Source organism: Delphinapterus leucas, chromosome 1 (genome assembly GCF_059928025.1).
Source record: "Delphinapterus leucas isolate spDelLeu-1000000601 "Yukka" chromosome 1, BTC_Dleu_Yukka2, whole genome shotgun sequence".
Classification (NCBI taxonomy): domain Eukaryota; kingdom Metazoa; phylum Chordata; class Mammalia; order Artiodactyla; family Monodontidae; genus Delphinapterus; species Delphinapterus leucas.
This window is the reverse complement of record NC_143129.1, coordinates 86750565-86771726: the sequence shown is the minus strand read 5'-3', so window position 1 is coordinate 86771726 and position 21162 is coordinate 86750565. Positions and strand designations below refer to the sequence as shown.

Here is a 21162-nt window from a genome sequence, read left to right as displayed (position 1 = left end):
AACTGTAGCCCACTAAGGTCTCGGGGTGCAGCACCTTCTTGCCCACCCGCCTGTAAGCCTCACAAGTGTCCTATTCTAATAAATCACTTCTTATCTATCAAAAAAACAAACAAAAAAAGTAAAAGTAATGGCTAGTTTTGAAGGTGAGAAAAGAGATCTCACTTTTTTTGTTTTTTACTACTAATCAGGTTGAACACTTTGTTTACTAGTAATACCATTTCTTCTGCTATGAATCATCTATTTCTGTCCTTTACCTCCAAAAGAAGGGATTACGAAATTATGACATCTTGGGCTAACTACATCGTCTCTTCAGAGAGATAAAAGAGTTAATGTTTCTTGTTTCAAGAAAAGCAGAATTTGATTATTAGTACACTTATAATACAGAATGAGTCCAACCAAAAACTTGCCAGTTACATCATATCCAAAACAAAGCAGCTGCATTTTTGGAGATCACAGTATGGCAATTCAGTATTTCCGTTTCTCCCAGAGCGCAAAACCAAACCCCTTACTGAAATGCTATGTGCCAACTTGGCAGAATCAGGGCTGCTACTCTATCACAGATACACAATTCTGTCTCATATTCTAAGCCCTGATTCCAAATTCATGTCCTACTTATTTTTGAAATCAACATTATTTATAAAACAAAGCTTTTTAATGGCTTACCTTGTCCATATCTATTAATGTTACAGGAATGTTTCTTCCAACTACCACCATTACTGTGCGACCACAGTTATCAACACCTACAAACAGGAAATGTAATGAGCACCCAGAAACTTTATTCCAAGAATATTATCTGTCCTGGGCTCTGACCTTATAAAAATGTTCTACACAAATGTAAAAGACTGAAAACGAGGAACATAAGTTTTTCAGATTTCATCTTCAGACTTCTTTTAGTATGTGGAAAACATCGCCTTTCTCTTCTTTTTCTTTCCAGCTTCATGAAGTTTTGATGACTGCCCTTACTTTTAAGATAAGCCCTCTTACAGGTTTTAAATCAGGGACAGCCAAAGGTAATGTTGAGGGTAAAGATTTTTTTATAAATAGCTTTTTGTTTAAGCATACTACAACTTTTAATAACATCAGTGATCCAGGAAAAACTAAATGGAACTCAAATCTGAAAATTAACAAGTACTGCCTGGAAAAGAAATATAAAGGGGGAATCTGATAACTTTTACTGTCTCCGTTATTTATTTATGTAAGGTTTGAATTTTGTACAGCAGGATTATGGTACTTTTAAAAGTAGAAAAAAATTAAAAGATAGGAAAAAGGACACTGAGAAGAAATGAAGTTGGCCAATGTAGAATTACTAGCTGAAAATCTTATAGGTTGAGATGCTATTTTGCCGATCTTGATGATGAGCAAAAACTATCTTCCATTGTACAAAAAAAATCTATTCAGAGATAAAATGGACAAAATCAGAGAAAAGTGAAGTCTCTAATAGCATGCTAAGTAAGATTCTTAATCAGTAAAAGAATAAGTTACCATATCCTTAAGCTCACCTGTTTGGTATAAGGCTTTTAGAGAAGCAATATCAGATAGATCCTCAGATCTTGCTTGACACAACCAGCGATTATAACTAGAGAAATAAAGGATATAATTATTATAATAAACAGTTGTAAATTTATAAATGAGACCTGCTTTTATCTGTCTGTGTTCCTAAAGAATAATGTTTTATTATAATGAGAAAGGAGTTAAAGAGGCTGTTACACTATGCAGAATCTCTACTCTGTTATTGATTAAAAAAAAAAATGAGTTACTGAGAAAGGAAGGTATTCACACTAGATGATTTTTTAAAATCCTTTATGAGCAAATGAAGACTACTCATATAATTGGCTAAGATACCAAGTACTCTAACATTGTTTTTAAATACTATTATCTTCTCCTACTAAAAAAAAAAAAAAAAAAAAAAAAAAAGCAAAGAAGGCCTAAAGCAATAGCAGTTCTCCACAACAGATGTTCACTAATTCAACAAAGATTTATTGAGTGCTTACTACACAAGAGGTATTGAGAATACTCTAGTGAACAGACATGGTCAGACCCTCAAGAAGTTTACTTTTCAGAAGAAAAACAGGTAAGTGTTGTACATGTTATGTTGGACCACAAAGAAAGTAGGTAATTTTTTCTGGGAAGTCCAGGCTTATTTAATGACTGGCTAATCAAAGTAGCTGTGCTGATACTCTATATACCAGATCATAAAGATGGCAGTTTGGCTTTGGCTAAGAGGATACTGAAACTGGAAGAAACGTAAAGATCTCAAAGAGTGGAAGCGATCTGAAAAAGGTCAAATAAATCTTAGAGTTACCAGTTAATGGTAGAGTTGAATTTGAAGTTGCACTCAAGTCTCCAGTTTGCTGGAAAGGTCAGTACTTTTTCTACTATTTCACACTTGCTTTCTTAAAATTCAAAGTGCCACTTACTTAATTGTGAAAAAAGCTTTCAAGGTACCTAAATGCATGAAAAGCAACTTTGAAGCATCTAGGTCACATGTGGCAACATCCCACAACATAAAAACAAACAAACAAAACTAAACCGGAAGAGAGGATACTTGGGTCCTCACGCTATCACTTTCTATGCAGTCTCGGTAAAGTAGTTTCACCTCTATGGACCTCAGTTTCCTCATTTGCAAAACGGTGTTTCTGTAGGACACCTTTCAGCTATGAAGTACAATCACACACTAAGGATATTTAATAGGAAGTCTATTACATACGGATTGTAATCAACAAGTGATATGCTTGTAATCAACAAGTGATATGCCTGCTAGTTTCACAGAAATTGTTATTGTTTGTGAAAACAATACTTAGTATTGCATAGTTCTATAGTCTATGTTTTTAAATTTAGAAACGTGCCCACCTGTGCAAACTGAACTCAAAGACAATAACTTTTAATTTTAGTTTAAGATATAATTTGCAAGTCAAGAAAGGATCTGTGTTTATTGTAGTTCTCCCTATTCATATGTACTATTCCATATTTTCATACAGAGCTATTTCTGAGGTTATTTACACTAACTCCCCTATTGTCCTGCTTTCTAATTGTTTTATGATTAAGCCATCTCCACACATCAAGACTAAACAGAATAATATGTCTTAAATGCCTTATGAGCACCACAGGTCATGGCACAGAACATGTAACAGGAATTCAGTAAATATCTGTTATTTTCTATACTCTCTGTGTATTCATTAGCTCATTTTCAAAGATTTATTGTATAAATGCAATGCCTGCATCATAGCAAGGACTCAAATCTTTGTTGAATAAAATAATAAACATGAGTATTATTCAAGGTATTTTGGAGGCCTGAGAAGAATAATAAAAGGCCCTTGGCTTCAGAGTTTGAGGTTGAATATATGAGATAGACATATTACAAAGACAACTAACATTGTAATAAGACCCAGTGAGATAAGCAATACAGCAGACACCTAAATACTGTATCAATCAAGTATGTACGCTAAGGTGGGGACTGGCAGGGGTAGGAGTGGGGGTTGGGGGTGGAGTGAGCGGAAGTGGAGGCAAGGTCCAGGCCTGTTATAGAACTAACTTCTCCCTTCTTTATGTCACAAAGATCAGCACAAGGCTTTACCCACTCACTGCAATATTTGCTTCTACTCTGTTGGACCTCAAGATAGGGACTATGTCTTAGTTGTCTCTATATTTCTAGCAAATTTCTAGGGTAGTTCCCGACACTCAGTAACTATGTATTCAATGAACTGTGAAGAAAAAAAAATTTTTAAACTGGGACTCAGATGTACAAAATAGAATTAATTAACAGAAGCTTTTCCTGACTTGATGCAACTATCCCACACTGGACTTAGTTAAAATCCTTGCTATACACTCTTATTGCACCCTGTAATCTAAATACATTTTTCATACAATAATTAGTTTAACATTTCTCTCCTTTGCAAGACCCTAGGCTCAATGAGGCCTGGGGCTGTATGTGCCTTGCATGACACTTTATTATGTTTCTAGCTTGGCACGTTAGTAAGGGCTCAATAAATATTTAATAATGAATGAAATAAAGTTTTTACTGTGAGAAATGACATGAGTTATAGGCAACTGGATCTTAAGCCAACCAAGGAACACTAATGAAAAAGAAGAAAGTTCTTGTGAAATAATTTTAAGAGTGATATGCCCAAACTGTGTCACAACTGGATGGAAGACCTGGAAATATTAATCAAGACCTAGACAACATGTCTAATTATTTTAGATGTTCAAGCAAATTATTACACAGAGACAAGGCAATGCTATGAAAGGAATGATCTAACCCTATAGCCGATCCATGTGACCGTTGGTTTTGTTACTGAAGGAAGAATTGAAGGCTTTCAAAAAGATAATTCTAACTAAAGATGTACTTACTTCCTAAGAGATTTAAAAAAATTTATCATTTGTTCAACTTGATCAACAAACATAACAGAAACCAAACTCAACATGTGTAAATAAAATCCTGATTTAGAAAGAGTAAGAGAAATAAAAATTTTAAACTACAGTCTTAAACATGTAGCCATGGCAGAGTATGTAAACAGATGACCTACAGCTCAGTTATATAGAAAATTCCTAAACGATTAGTCATCAATTCTCAAGCTTTTGAGTCTCAGGACCCTTTCATATTTATGTCAGTTACACCTACCAATATTTACCATTTTAGAAATAAAAAGAGAGATTTATAAAAAATATTTATTAATTCAAAAATAATAAAAACCTATTATGTGAACACAGATAACTTATTTTTAAATAAGCTATGTTTAGGGAGAAGAGTTACACTCTTACATTCTTGCAAATCTCTTTAATTTATGCTAGATTCTTACATCTGCTTCTGCATTTAACCTACTGCAATATCACACATTAAGTACTCTCTGGAAGACTCTATTGAACACTACAAGAACGAGAATGAAAAGAGCAAATAAGTCTTAGTAAGATTATAAAAAGAGTTTTGCCCTCATGGGCTCCCCGAAAGGGTCTAGGTTTCCTGGGTCACACTTCTGAGCTGCTGACAAGACCTCATCTTTAATTATCACACACATGGGGCACATGAATAGGGAATCTGAAAATCTTTTGATTCAGATGTAACTTATCACTCAAGGGAAGTGAGTGGCAGGGGTACCACGCCTTTGTTTCCTGGTTCAAGCTCTGGGAACCATAGGTTGTGCTCTTCCCCAAGCCTGTAGCTATGTGTTAATTGGATGTGCACAGCAACCTCAGCACCGCACAGGACACACCATGACATGTGAGGGTAGTGTGGCTCACTCATGAATTTCTAGACTAGAGAGACTACTTTCTTTATCTGTATATTTCAGTTCTAGAATATTATCTTGTACAGAGTAAATATCCAACGTTTCCTGAACTGACTGGAAACTGTCAACTATGTGACTAACTTGAATCTCAAGATCATGGCCTTCTACCAAAAAGAAGGACAATGCTTTACATGCTGTATTCATATTCCTTCCTAGAACCTACCCCTTTGCTGATGACCCCTTTCCAGAAAGCATGGACTCAGTAAATACAGATTCATTCTAAACTGGTTTGCACTAGTCATCATTAAGTGAAACAAATCTCATTAAAGAGAGCAATAGACAGGCAAGTATCCAGTCCAGACAAAAACAAATGCCACTTTATCTGTATCACTCATGCAAAAATTAAAAAGGGGTGTGTGTGAGTGTGTGTGTGTGTGTGTGTGTGTGTGTGAGAGAGAGAGAGAGAGACAAAGAGACAGAGAGAGACAGAGAGAGGGAAAAGAGAGAGGAGAGAATAGGGTAACTGATTTGAGAAAGGTGGTAACAAAGCAGTTCTCTGTATATGAAAACAAAATATGTCTGTCTGGTCCTTTCCCAGCTTCTCTGAAGCTGGTCTGTGTAGGTGCCTGGAGATGGTAGTAGAGAAGGGAGATGAGCTGCAGTAGCCACCTTGAAGGCTCATCCTCAACTAGCTGTAACTCTGGTCAAGTCACTCTTGGTGATCAATTCACCCTTCTGTAAATTAGAGGGATCAGACCAGATCAGGTACAAAATCATCTAAGAAATCATCTAAGAAACCTTAGAAGAATGATTCCTGAGGCCTTCCCACAAAGGTTCTGATTCAGGAAGTTTGGTGTGGGGCCTATGAATTTTTAGCAAGCACCCCTGGTAATTCTAATGCTTATACACTTTATACTACATTTCAGAAAGCTGTATCAGATAATTACCAAAACTCCTTTCAACTATAATGTACTGCTGAGAGACCACAGACCAGTGGTTCTCAAAGTGTGGTGCATAGTCCCAATACTTTTTCAAGGGGTTTTGCAAAGTCAAAACTATTTTCATAATAACACCAAAACATCATTTGTTTTTCACTGTGTTGACATCTGCACTGATGGTGCAAAAGCAACTGTTGGATAAAACTACTGCTGCTTTAGCATGAATTCAGGTGGAAGCACCAGATTGTACTAGTAGTCGTTGTGTTCTTAATTGCCAAAATACTCACAGGAAAAAAAAAGCCAGTTTCATTTAAGAATGTCTTTGATGAGGAAGAAAAAATTATTAATTTTATTCATTAACCCACGGAAATACATCTTTTTAATATTAATGTGTCACAAAATGGGAAGAACACACAAAGCATTTCTGCAGACCAAAGCATGAGGCTGTCCTGAAGAAAAGATCTAGTTGTTTGACTTGCAAGCTGAACCAGTTGCTTTTTTTCATGGAACACCGTTTTTCTTCAACTAATCACTGGCAGACAAACTGTGGTTATTTAACATGAGTATTTGGCAGATGTTTTGTCAAAAATGAATAAAGTGACCCTGCCATTTCAAGAAAAACAACCAACAGTATTTGTTACCAGTGATAAAATTTGAGCTTTAAAATACAGATATAATGTTAGAAAATTTGTATCCACCACCAGAAGCTAACAGTTTCTAATACTTAAGGACTTTTCTGATGAGATCAGTGGTGATATTATCAAATATAAGTTTTTGATATTGTGTAATGTAATGTGTCAATATTTGGAACAACTGAATAATTACATGAGTCAATATTTTCCAAAAGACCAACACATCATGCTGTAAATTCGTGCTCTAAATTCCTATTATAAAATCTACTCAAAGTGCAGGATAAAACAACACATTTTAATATAACAATACAAAAATTCATAAATATGGTTTGAGATTCCATATTACAACATTATGAAACTACCATTATATTGAGTTATGGTGTAATATCAAAGAATATCCCCAACTATTTGAAAAGGCTATTAAAATACACCTTTTTCCAACTACGTATCTGAATGAGGTCAAAATTTCTTCATATACTTCACCCAAAACAAAGTATTGCAACAGTTTGAATGCTGATACGAGAATCCAGCTGTCTTCTATTAAGTCAAACATTAAAATATCTGCAAAAACGTAAAACACTGCATTTCTCACTGACCTAAAAAATAGTTATTTTTCATAAAAACATAATGGGTTATTTTTAAATGAATTAACAAATAATTTATCATACGATAAATATTAGTGGGTATAAGCCAGGTAAAAACAAAAGCTCTTTGGGGTCCTCAATAATTTTTAAGCATGCAAAGGGGACCTGAGACCAAACAGTTTGAGAACCACTGCCCTAGTCCAAAAAAAAGGTACCCAAATCTAGTTGTACATGAATCATGATGTGAAAAAGTTTTTAAATATATATAGAGGCCAAATCCCAGTCATGTGAGGGAAAGCCCAGTCACTGTATTTAAAGAAAAATGTTTGCCAGATGATTCGTACACATGGCCAAGTTCAGAAACCACTGAAACTGTCATTCGACTGTGCTTGCCTTTAGAAAAGCTGTTCATTGGTGCCCCCTAGTGACTAATTAGCTTTTGTTCATGAAAATAAAAGGAGAACTGGCCTTCCCTGGTGGTGCAGTGGTTAAAAACCCACCTGCCAATGCAGGGGACATGGGTTCGAGCCCTGGTCTGGGAAGATTCCCACGTGCCACAGAGCAACTAAGCCCGTGCACCACAACTACTGAGCCTGCGTTCTAGAGCCCGCGAGCCACAACTACTGAGCCCGTGTGACACAACTACTGAAGCCCACATGCCTAGAGCCTGTGCTCCGCAGCAAGAGAAACCACCGCAATGAGAAGCCTGTGCATTGCAACGAAGAGTAGCCCCCGCTTGCTGCAACTAGAGAAACGCCCGTGTGCAGCAACAAAGACCCAACGCAGCCAAAAGTTAATAAATAAATAAATTTTTTTTAAAAAAGGGAGAATAAAGTGAAGACCAGGAACTCAGGAAAAACAAAATTCTAATTCTATAAGGGACTCCGGAGATCGTCTAGTCTGACTCCCACTTTATACATGGAGACTAACAACAACCACACATCATTACAGTACAGTGTGATAAGTGCTAGGCTATCCTTTGGTTAAGTACAGGATGTAAAAAAACAAAAAGAAAAAAAAAAGCATGCGGAGGAGGCATTGATTCCAGACTTCTATTCTGTCTATTCCAACTTATCTCCAGGGAGATAAGTTTCTAGAGGCAATCACTTCTGAGCTTAAACCTGGAGAATGAGCAGGAATTGAAGAATGAGAGTATTCCAGGCAAAAGGGATGGCAAGTACCAAAGCTCAAAGGTAAAATAGACCATAATTTGCTCAGTATTAAAGAGAACAGCAGTGACCAATTTTTAAGAGCTTGCTAAGTACCAAGTACTGTGCTAAGCTCATTACATTATCTTATTTAACACTCACAACAACGCTATGAGATGTTATCCCCTCAACCAACCCTATAAGATAGTGAATATTAATCAATTATGGTGTATGATTTTTCCTTTCCTTTAACATTTTTTGAAAAGCAACTAGCTTTCCAAGGACTGTTTGTTAATCCTTGGACAAGCTTACCCAGAAGTACAAAAGCTGCTTTTCTTTATGTTTCAAAAAAGAGTTACTCAGAATTGCTTTAGAAAACACCTGAAAGAAATGGAATGGCTTTATAAGGTCCCTGGGATAAATCAGGGGGAAATAAACCTCTTTTAACGTTAATACAACCATAGATTATGCTTTAATTATAAATATAGTAATGTTAAGTAAAAACCTTGTGACTTGGTTTTTCCCTTCCCCTATTTTCTGCTTTTAGAATATAATCTCACCCAAAGACACTACAATCGCAGTAGAAAGAGTAGGAGCTCTGAAATCAGAGATGCATCTGAACACTGACTTCATCACATACTAATGGTGTCCACTGATAAATTAACTTTGAATTTCTGCATCTACAAAGTGGGGACATATCTTTCTTAGTGGATTGTCATGAAGAATAAATGAGACCACGTTACGTGTAGATCATTTAGCAGCGGTAGGCCCTTTCTTGTTTCTCATGTCCTTATGTGTCTGTCAGTCCAAAGGGGTTTGCCTTACTTTCTTTGATGCTGCTTCTGCAGGGCTGCCTCTGATAACTGTCCCTGAAGGATCAGTCTTCTTTGCTTATCAATATCTCCTTCCATTCGAGCAAAAGCATGAGAGCCAATGAAAGAGAGATCAACTCCCAAGCCTTCATCCTCCTCTTCTTGGTTGTCTGCAACACAAATACTATCAATAGAGATGGCAAAACTTGACAGTAAATGCTACAAACAGGCTGTGAATGCTGCTATAGGGATGAGTGCACAGAAACTCAAAAAACCAGGGTTAAGGTTATTTTTTGAGAATGAAACTGAAATCAGATTCAGGCATTTGAAGAACTGAAATAATGAAAGAAACCACCTGTCCATGTGGGATGGAAGTTTTAGGAACACATGAAATCAAATCAAGGGGACCTAGATGTAACCTTAGGAAGAAAAGAGTAGAACGTAATAATAAACAAAAAGATAGAAGCAATTATACTGTATGTGGGTTTAAAGATGAACTGCAGCACAACACCTAACCAAAGAGAAATAGAAAGAAAAAATGTTTGGGGTCATTTATCCAGAATTGTTTAAGAAGGGAGCACTTGAATGGCTGGCACATAATCTTCAGTCCTTTTGTCAGGTAACCCCTGAAGGAAGACGGATGGACCAGGATTTCAGGGTGTGATCCGCATTCACTAAGATATGTTTTGACTAGCGGTCTGATTTTCTACACTGGTCATGCCTACATAATCATTCTGGTACATAAGAGTTACAGTTCTCACTACAAATTAATGTTACCTTTCTGATTTATCCATATGATCATTTTACGTTTGGCTAGCAGCCAGTCCCTTGGGAATGGATCATCTCTTAATGTGTTCCCCACTGCCTCACTAGATCTGTTTAAAAAAAATTCTTTTTTAAAGAAAGAAAAGCAAACAAACAAAATCCTTGGACCATGGCAGGGGAGCTTCCCAAGGCAATGCCACCACCTGAGGCCGTTCAGCTGGGACCTCCCCACATCTATACTACTGCTCCTCAAACTGTGACAGGCAAGGGCTGAGTGTGCCTTTATTTAAAAAAATACCCATAAATGAATCTTCTCTCAATCCCTCAGGCAAGGCTGATTTTACATCTATTTTAACAGATTCTATATTCTAACTGAAAATATTTATGAACACTAGAGCCTATGAGGTAACAATATTTTCTGAGATATGGATGCAAATCAAGCAGTCTTTGAGGATGGGGGACAGAAGGGAACCTTTTGGCTAATGACTGCCCAGTACTGCTACCTCAGCTGATTTTGCTTTTTATTACTCCTTGTCATATAAAACACATTTTACGCATTTAAGAAAAATTATATTCTATTGTGGTAGTCACAATTATGAGGATTTCCAAATGATGCTGGGCACATTTCAAGGCTGTACTCTATTGGTGGCTCCCTAAAAGTACATGAGTACCCCTCCAGGAAAGCTTTGTTCACAGACATTTTCTGATAAAAATACTGGTGATAAAAAAGAGATGAGTAGCCTTCTATAGATTTTAACTTGATGCTCATTTAAAAGTGTTCACAGCAGGAATCTCACAGTAATTCTTAAACTGCTGCAAGTTCCAGCAATGAAGCTTGTGAGGCATGTCTCCAATAACACGTATCCAAGAAGATCAGTACAAGCTGTCATACAGAACAGCTTCAGAGGAGCTCCCATCCTACCCTGCTCTACTATCACTTCAATCTACAGGGGTATGTAACCTAAAGAAACAAAACAAAACAGCATTCTTGTTTCAGTATTTAATGTTAGGTATGGCCTTCAGAGGACACAGTTGAAGCTGTTGAAAATTTTAGATGATAATATACTTGATTGCTTCCTCAACAGTGTCCTTCATGAAACTATAAACTTCGTGAGGGTAAAAATGTTGTCATATCCACCTCTGAATCTCTACTGCCTAACACAGACTTGACATTATATAATATAATACATATATATATATTTTTTACATTTAAAGAGTAAACCTTAACAAGAATAAGACTCTAAAAACACCTAAGGTGGTGTTGATCTTAGTGTCACACAATAGCCTCCCAAGGGTCAGGCTGAACTTCCTACTTCTTCGGTGGCTGATGTTTAGCAGAGCCTTTGCTTCCTTAAGAGGGAAAGTAAGAAAAGGAGAACTCACCCTCCGGGGCGCCAGGTTTTTCACTTATTCTTATCTGCCGTTCTGGTACCACAGGCTCCCCTTCTGCATTTCCAATATCTGCAGGTAGGTATGGCAATGAGCAACTCTCCTCCTTTAATGACCTTGGGAAGTACAGAGGTAGCAGCTTTTGGTAAGTAGCCTGTGTGAGAAAAGCCAAACATTGTGTGAAAACTAACGAAGTAATGGAGCAGGCACCAGCAGTGCTTAGTGTTGTTCCCTACACCGTGAAGACAGCCTTCATCCCGGAGAAAGGCCACACCACTTCTAAGCTCAGACTGCGTGCTGCCTGGGACCCTCAATCAGTTCTCGTGTTAAGGATCAGGGTTTTGTTAGTCACGCAAGTTGAGCATGATTCCCATCCTGGCAGTTCCAGGTCACTGAACCTGGAATGAAAAGTTCTGTGACCCCTGTCCCCAGCCCCTCCTTCACCTCACTAGTGATATTTGTCTTTCAAGATTCAGCTCAGACACCACTTCCTTAATCCTCAGTGTGCCATCAGGGTCCATTGCACCCAGGTTTAGTTTTTGAGATTTTTTTTTTTTAACAGTTCTAACTCTTTGTGAAGGATTGCTATTTCATGACTTCCATTCTTTCTTAGAGATTTCTCAAAGAATAAAGATATATCTCACTTAAAAAAATAGAATAAAACTCATTCTATCTTATAATTTCCATATGGGTTGGTCCATTGGACTCATTCCTAAATCCATGATACATTATAGATACTTAGTGCTCTTATTTTTCCTGTATCTTGAAGCATTTTGCTTTTTCATCATCCTAGAATTATTTTACCATTATTCATCAATTATCCCCAACTATACCAGAAAAGACTACAATAGAATAATAAGAAACCAAAAGAACGATGGAATTGCCTAGAAGGGCAGAGAAATCATTATCTGTCAGTTTTCCTATTATGTCACCTGCAATACTTCATCATCTTTCATGTAAATAAGTATATTATATGAGGTACATAAGAAGACTGGATTGTAAGTCAACTGTACTCAATTAAAAGAAAAAGACTAGACACATCTTTGCAGCCTTTTTAAAAAACAGATATAATTCATGTACCATAAAATTCACGTTTTAAAGTATACGATTCACTGGTTTTTAGTACATTCACGAAGTTGTGTAATCATCACCACTATCTAATTCCAGAACATTTCATCATCTCAGACAGAAAATCTAAGCTCATTAGCTAGGTCATTCTCCACCCCTCCCTCCCCAAGCCCCTGACAACCACTAACATTTTCTGTCTGTATAGATTTACCTATTCCAGACATTTCATTAAAATGGAATACAGTATATGGTTTTTGTGTCTGGCTTTCTTCACCTAGCATAATGTTTCTAAGGTTCACCCATGCTACAGGATATATCAGTACTTCATTCTTTTTATAGGTTAATATTCCATTGTATGTATATACCATATTTTGTTTATCCATCTATCAGTAAGTCAGACATTTAGGTTGTTTCCACATTTTGGCTGTTATGAATAACGCTGATATGAATATTTGTGCACAAGTTTTTGTGTGGACATATGTTTTCAATTCTATTCTGCATATACCTAAGACCGGAATTTCTTTTTAACTTTTTTAGGAACTGCCAGGCTGTTTTCCAAAGCAGCTGCACAATCTTACATTCTCACTAGCTATGTATGAGGGTTCCAATTTCTCCACATCCTAACTCTTGTTATTGTCTGTCTTTGTAATTAAAGTCACACTAGTGAGTGTGAAGTGGTACCTCACTGTGATTTTGACTTATATTCCCTTATTGGTTAATGTTATAGAACATCTTCCCATGTGCTTGTCTATTCAAAACTTTTGCCCATTTTTTAAGATTTTATTTTTTTCATAGCAGTTTAAGGCTCACAACAAAATTGGGAAGAAGGTAGAGAGATTTCCCATATCCCTTCAGCCCTCACACATACAGTCTCCCTCATTATCACCAACCCCCACCAGAGTGGTACATTTGTTATAACTGATGAACCTACACTGACACATCTAATCACCCATACTTTATATGAGGGTTCACTCTTGGTGTTGTACATTCTACAGGTTTGCACAAATGTATAATGACTTGTATCCATCATTATAGTACCATAAAGAGTATTTTCACTGCCCTAAAAATCCTCTGTGCTCTATTCATCCCTCCCCCATCCTCTTGCAACCACTAACCTTTTTACTGTCTTGGTAGTTTTGCCTTTTCTGGAACATCAGATGGTTGGAATCATACAGTATGCAGCCTTTTCAGATAGGCATCTTTTTTTTTTTTTAAATAAATTTATTTATTTATTTATTTTTGGCTGCATTGGGTCTTTGTTGCTACACGCGGGCTTTCTCTAGTTGTGGCGAGCGGGGACTACTCTTTGTTGCAGTGTGTGGGCTTCTCATTGCAGTGGTTTCTCTTGTTGTGGAGCACGGGCTTCTTGGCACACGGGCTTCAGTAATTGTGGCATGTGGGCTCTAGGCGCGCGGGCTTCAGTAGTTGTGGCACACGGGCTTAGTTGCTCCGCGGCATGTGGGATCTTCCCAGACCAGGGCTCGAATCCGTGTCCCCTGCATTGGCAGGTGGATTCTTAACCACTGCGCCACCAGGGAAGTCCCAGATAGGCTTCTTTCACTTAGTAATATGCACTTAAGGTCCCTCCATATCTTTTTATAGCTTGATAGTTCACTTCTTCTTAGTGTTGAATAATATTCCATTGTCTGGATGTATTACAGTTTATTTACCCATTCACCTACCAACATATTGGTGCTTCCAAGTTTTGGCAAATATTAATAAAGTTGCTATAAACATCCTTTGTAGTTTTTTGTGAGGACATAAATTTTCAACTCCTTTGGGTAAATACCAACTTTTGTCCATTTTAAAATTGGGTGATTTGTCTTTTTACTGTTGAATTATAAGAGTGACCAATTTACGTATTTTTATTTTGGATGCTTGTGTCTTTGACATCACATCATATCTAAGAAACCACTGCCTAAGCCAAGGTCATGAAGATTTATACCTATGTTTTCTTCTAACAGTTTTATAGTTTTAGGTCTCATACTTAGTCCCTAGATACATTTTGAGCTAATTTCCTTTATATGGGTGAAGCAGGGGTTCAACTTCATTCTTTTGCATGTGGATAACCAGTTGCTCCAATACCATTTGTTTATAAGACTATTTATTCTTTCTTCATTGAATTGTCTTGGCAGCCATGTCAAAATTCTATTACACTGATCTATATGTTTATTCTTATGTCAGTACAACATAGTCTTACTTACTGTGCTTGGAGTAAGTTTCAAAATAAGTTAAGTGTGAATCCTTCAACTTTGTTTTTTTTTTCCAAGGTTGTTTTGACTATCCTGGGTCCCTCGCATATCCATGTGAAATTCAGAAACAACTTGTCAATTTCTACAAAAAACTCAGTTGGGATTTTGATAGGGATTTTGCTGAATCTGTAGAACAATTTGGGGAATACTGCCATCTTAACAATATTGTCTTCCAATCCATAAACAGGATATCTTTCTATTTATTAAGGTCTTTTAAGTTTTTCTTCAAATATATTTTGCAGTTTTCAATGTACAAGCCTTACACTTCTTCTGTTAAGTTTAGTCTTAAATATTTGATTCTTCTTAATGCTACTGTAAATGCAACTGTTTTCTTAATTTCATTTTTGGATTATTCTTTGCTAGTGTGTACAAACACTATTTTTTATATTGATCTTATGTCCTGTAACCCTGCTGAGCTCCCTTAGTTCTAACAGCTTTTTTGTGGACGTCTTAGGATTTTTTTATATACGAAAACATAGCTAACATTCCTGGGATAAATTCCACTTGGTGATGTTATATTACATAATCCTTTTATATGTTGCTGGATTCAGTTGGCTAATATTTTGTTAAGAATTTTTGCATCTCTATTCTTATGTGTAGTCTGTAATCTGTTTTTAACTTTCATTGGAAAGATCTGAGAATTCAGACTTTTTCATTTTCAGCCCAAAATAGCAAAGAGAAGACAACTGAACACAGATGACGTTTCAGAATTATTAAAGGAATCAAAGGTGGATGTAAAGACACAGACAGCAGCACTTCATTAAAGATGAGGTTAAGATTGATCATATGAAGTGAATCTCAGACACTGAGTCTTCAGATGACAATATCCTAGATTAATCTTCTCAAATTCAAGAACCCATGAGTCAACAACATATTTCTATGGGCAAAGTAGAAATATGGCATTCTCATTCAGTGAGTCACTATAGGAAGAACTTGACCATACAGGATTTTGTGATAAGAACACTTTACTAGAAAGATGTGACAGTATTCTTTCATCTTTTACGATGCTTGTGCAACAAAATTTACTTGATATAAAAAGGTTGGATACATTTCAATTCTTACTGAAATACCTTATCAAATTGTTTTTTATTATCCCTTTATTATTCAATAAAGTATTCTGAAAACGACTTTTTAAAAAAAAGTCCATTGGACCTAGATGATAAACGTTAATGACTATTTTTTTCAGGTATACTGCAGGTGAAGAATTTTTCTCTGTTCCCCTGGGTCTGGCTTAGGTGCCCTGATAGACTGCCACAGCACTGTGATGTACACTCCCAGCACAGCACTTGCCACACTTCAGGGTGGTCTTTGTTTATCTGGCTATCTAACTATTAGTCTACAAACTCCCTGAGAACAGGGTATCTTATCTTGGTACCTTACTTGGTATCCTATTCTATGACATGGTCAAATCTCTAGCCCAGACTTCACTCCTCAGCTTTAGACTGACAAGCACAATGGCCTGCTGATCATCAGTTGAACACACTGACCCCCTAGGATTCAACACGCTCAAAACAGAACGTGTCTTCAATCCCTTCCCCTCTCTAAAATTTTGCCCCCTTTCTACCTGCTGTCTCACTGGTGGCATCATTATCCAGTCATCCAAGCCAGAAATCTAGGAGTCATCCTTAACTTCCCTCTCTCTTTTCCCCTACATATTCGTGACCTCCAACTCCAGCTGAATTTGTTTAATATTTTTTAAAATTTCAACACCTCCAGTGCCCTTGTTCAGGTCTGATCATTTCTCACTTGGAATATTACAACCGCTTATTATCTCTTCTTGTCACTTGTCTTTCTCCTTCAAAATCATCCTCCACATAGCTAATACAGAAGTGAGACCACATCATTCGTCTGCTTGGAGCTCTTCTATGTTCTCCCATTGTATGACTGATAAAGTATGAGATACCAGGCCTTGAGTGATCTTGCACCTGCCTAACTTTCATTTTTGCGACTCCTAGCCTCACATTTTATGCAATACACTACACCCTTTCTGCTATTTCTTACTTATATGCCTGTGCTTATGCTTGTATGACTACTGTTATTTGCCCTTCCTTTGGAAAATTTTAGTTACCTTTTACAATGATTTCAACTTACATATCACTATCTATGGAAAGCATTTCCTAACCGCATGCCAGGCTGGAGCTGTGTGCTCCTGTCCTTCCCATACCTCCATTAATGCCCTTACCACAATTACCATAACTTATCTGACTTGTCTGTCCCCACCAACAGACAGTGGGCTCCTTGAGGACAACGACCATGACTCATCCACTGGTGTATTCCCAGAACCCAGTGGAGTAAACCTGATATATCCTAGAATTCAATAATAGGTCACTGAGAGAATGAATGAATAGGTAAACCAGGTGAAACAAGAAGAGATAGCAAACATGGTAAATGTGTCTTACTTCAGCAAATTCAAAATGGTTTATATCTCATATATGTACCTACATATACTTTGAATGGCTATTTCACATGTACTAATTCATTTATCACAAAACTCCTATGATATAAGTACTGTTAGTATTCATTTTTTATCAAAGCACAGAGAGGACACAAAACTTGCCCAAGGACACAAAACTCAGAAGTAATACAAGCTGAATGGGACAGAGCACACTAAAGCTAAATAAAGCTTAATAAGATTTAAAAAAGAACTTATTTCCTAAAATGGCTCTAAATTAAATGGAAACATACTAAACCTAACCACACATAACAAACCATAAACCTCACAACTTACTCAATACTAGCCACTAGGCTAGGCTGTCACCTGTTTCCAGGTCACAGAGATAACAGGGCTTTTCCGCAGTGGTGGTTTTCCAGTTATGCTGCCCAGGCACCCAGTGCTCAGGTCATAAGGCGATGCCTTGAGCTGTCTTGAGAGCTAATATAGTGAGTAAATCAGAACAACTCCACCTTATAAGAGTTTACTGCGTGATAACAGTTTACCAGTGAAAAACATGGACAAGATGCTCCTCTTGACTTGCTTTTAGTCTCTAGTATAGTCTTTTTCAACAAATGATGGTAAGCCCCACTACCGAACATGTGCACAGATAATTAGGATTTCCCTGCTGGCAATTCAGTTAACAGATAATGAAGAGACAGAGGCAAACACTTACAAGTGAAAATAAGGTTTAAACAATGCAAGATAATTAGCAAAATACCTCTTCAAGTTCAGAGACGGCAAATACTACTTTTTCAATAGTCTCTCCGTGAATTTCGAGGAATCTCCTTACGGTGCCTAAGGAAAAGAATAGAAAGATTAATTCAATAAATAAGAAATTAATTGTGAAGAAAAATCAAACCCTTCAAAGTTTTATTTCTGTAAGGGATCACTCCTCGTGTCATTCAGGTCTGTGCTCAGTGACACCTTATCAGTAAAGCCTCCCCAGGTCACCCTATTTAAAAACTCTTCCCTGATTTGCTTTCCTACAGAGCAACTATTCTGGACATTTCGTGGAGTTTCCTGTTTATTGTATATCCTCCCCACCCTCCCTGCCCCATCCATTAGACGAAAGCTCCACAACAGCAAGAGCTTTATTTTACTTACTGCTTTATTGCCAGTAAATAGTGCCTGGCGATAGAAGATGCTGACTCCAGACAATTCTCCCTTATCCAGTATATTCTTTTTATTCTCTGGGGCCTCTCTCTCTGACCAGAATGGTCTAGCACAAGTGCCTTTCCATTAATGAGCTATAGTATGAGAAATCCTCCTCAGCTCTTTATCCCTGTCAATATCCTATTGAACCAAAACGGAATTATTTTTTCTTAATTTCTATCTTATCCTTATTCTTTCTCTATAAACTTCTTAATAATGAGACCTAGTGGCCTTTTCTCAGTCCCTAACTTACCTGCAATCTCTCTCTAGATGCCCACACCCCACCTTTTAAAAATATTGTCCTCTCCAGGTTCTGTCCTCCATATTTTTAATTTTCTTGGTATATATATTTTCTTGAGCTCACTAATTTGATTATTAGATAATACTCCACATGCTGATGGCTCCCAAATCTTTATACTCTGTTTTCTGAACAAAAGACCTGAAATTTCCTACAGCCTGCTGGGCATATCTGCCCAGATAACTGAGACCTCAAACTCAGCGTGTCCAAACCTGATCCCAACAGGTCCAAACCTGACTTCCATCTCTCCCCAACACCTGCTTCTTTACCTGTACTCCTTATTTCAGTTACACAGCAACAACCAACCACTCACCTAAGCTAGAATCCTGAATTCTTCTGACACTTCTTCCTTCATCCTGCATTTTCAATGTGTTATCATGTGCTTTAAATTCTATTGCTAATATTTTTAACAGCCATTCCTTTTCTCTTCCAGCTGCTCTCAGGCTCTCAAGGCTAACAAAGACGTTGGCAATAAGTTTTCAACTGTTCTCTTGTTTCTCTTTCCAAGCCTACATATTCACTGTTGCCTGAGTTATCTTATGTTACCCTCCTTACTAACTACTTCCGATGGCTGTGCACTGCTTATAGGTTAAGATCCAAAGTCCCCATGGCATGGCTCTCCACACCCTGACAATTAACCACCCCTCCACCCCTGCCCTTTAGTCCTATTTCCAGCTATTCTTCCCACCTATCTTATGCTTTAGCCATTGGCTTCTTTGCTGTACTTCGAATATGCCACTTACTTTGATGCTACCCTACCTCTGCCTGCGTGGTTGCCTTTGACTAGAATACCTTTCATCCACCATGACCCTCTCTTAGTGAACTCCTACTCATTTTTCATGGCCCAGTCAAAAGCCATCTCCTTTGTATAGAACTCCATCCTTCTGTGTGCTCCTCCTATAATCTTTTAAACAGCCCTCTATTTGTGAACTTTGCATAGCATTTTATATCTAGACAGTGAGCTTTCTGAAGGCCAAGTAAACTTAACATTAATACTACTAGGGCCTTGGGACTGCCCTGGTGGTCCAGTGGTTAGAATGTTGCCTTCCAACGCAGTGCAGGTTTGATCTCTGGTCGGGGAGCTAGGATCCCACATGCCTCAGGGCCAAAAAACCAAAACATAAAACAGAAGCAATACTGTAACAAATTCGATGAGGACTTTAAAAATGGTCCACATTAAAAAAAAAAATCTTTAAAATAAAATATATATATTACTAGGGCCTAGTACACCTTAGGAATATGGCAAGCAATCATTCAAAAGTAGTAACTGAATGAACATTTTATGACTCTGATTATCAACCTATTGCTTGCCTTGTTCACTACTGTGTCTTGAGAGCCTAAATAGAGGAGACCCATTTGTTGAAGGACTGAACAAATCTTCCTAATTCTCTTTCTGTCAGGTGACAAATTTTTTCACTTCTCCCTCTATTCTGCTTTAATAATTTTTAAAAAGTGAAATTAAAAAAAAAAAAACGATTTTCTTCCATCCCATTTACTTTGACACCAAGTTTTAATGTTTACACAAAATAGTTTCCCAGCGTATAACTGGGGCATTTCCTTTGGAAGACAATGTACGATGCCAACTAGTAACCAAGTTGAATTCCCTCAGCAGCACAGTTCACTCAGAAAAGTAATTCTGCAAAAAGGAGGAAAAAAAAAAGTGATATCATGGCTATAAGGTTTTTGTACTGTGCACTATTCTTTGCAACCAACTAGGATGCCATGTGCCTAACTTGTAGTAAAAACTCTGTAACTGGTGAGAATGACATGTGTGACATTAAAATTTCCAAACTGGAAACACAATAAGAACAACACCATTGCCTTTTTTCTCACCACTGTATCCTCTTCTATACAGCATAGGGTCTAGCATATAGTAGTCACTCAGAGTTCTGTTGAATGAATAAATAACATGATAAATTTATCAAAATGTAGATGTTTCTTTAAGTTTCTTCTGGAGAAGAACTGAACTGCACATGAACTAAGGGAAAAAAGATAAATAACTTAGTGTATCTATCATGAAGATATTACTTAGATTTCAAATGAAATAAATTTCAGTAATAGTTTAATAAGTAAGAAAGCTTTTGGAACTAAGGACTTAAGAGTTACAGCCTCAGATTTGTTCTTGGCCCATATATGCTACAAAAGCCTGAAAGCCATTTTTTTCCCAGATGCTTAGAAAGTATGTGAGCAAAGGGCACAACTGTTTGTGTGTGTGTGTGTGTATTTTTTAATGAGATGTTATAGTTCTGCTATTAGATTTAAGGTGTAATAAGTCAAGCAGGTCTTATAACATACAAGTTAACCTGCTTATCTTAAAGCTTTACATTTCCTTTGTGCTAATTAAATTTCTAGAAATTGCTTCATCAAAGTCCCTTATACCTAGTTTTTTTCTTTGTAATTTGAGGAGAATTTAATTGAGGGACCATTTACAAAAGCACATGCTGGGTTTCTGGTTGACAATTTCAAGG

At 37.1% G+C, this 21162-nt stretch overlaps 1 protein-coding gene across 4 annotated transcripts in view; it reads right to left on the bottom strand.

The window, feature by feature from the left end:
* GDAP2 (ganglioside induced differentiation associated protein 2) overlaps positions 1–21162 on the bottom strand; it is a 70634-nt gene that overhangs the window by 18312 nt on the left and 31160 nt on the right. For all 4 annotated transcript variants that reach the window (XM_089917064.1, XM_022583949.2, XM_022583950.2 and 1 more), the window contains 5 exons: positions 17963–18039; positions 11485–11644; positions 9350–9506; positions 1500–1576; positions 664–740 (listed from right to left, as the gene is read on the bottom strand). In XM_089917064.1, coding sequence (XP_089773190.1) covers positions 664–740; positions 1500–1576; positions 9350–9506; positions 11485–11644; positions 17963–18039 — 548 coding nt within the window. The remainder of the gene's footprint in view (positions 1–663; positions 741–1499; positions 1577–9349; positions 9507–11484; positions 11645–17962; positions 18040–21162) is intronic.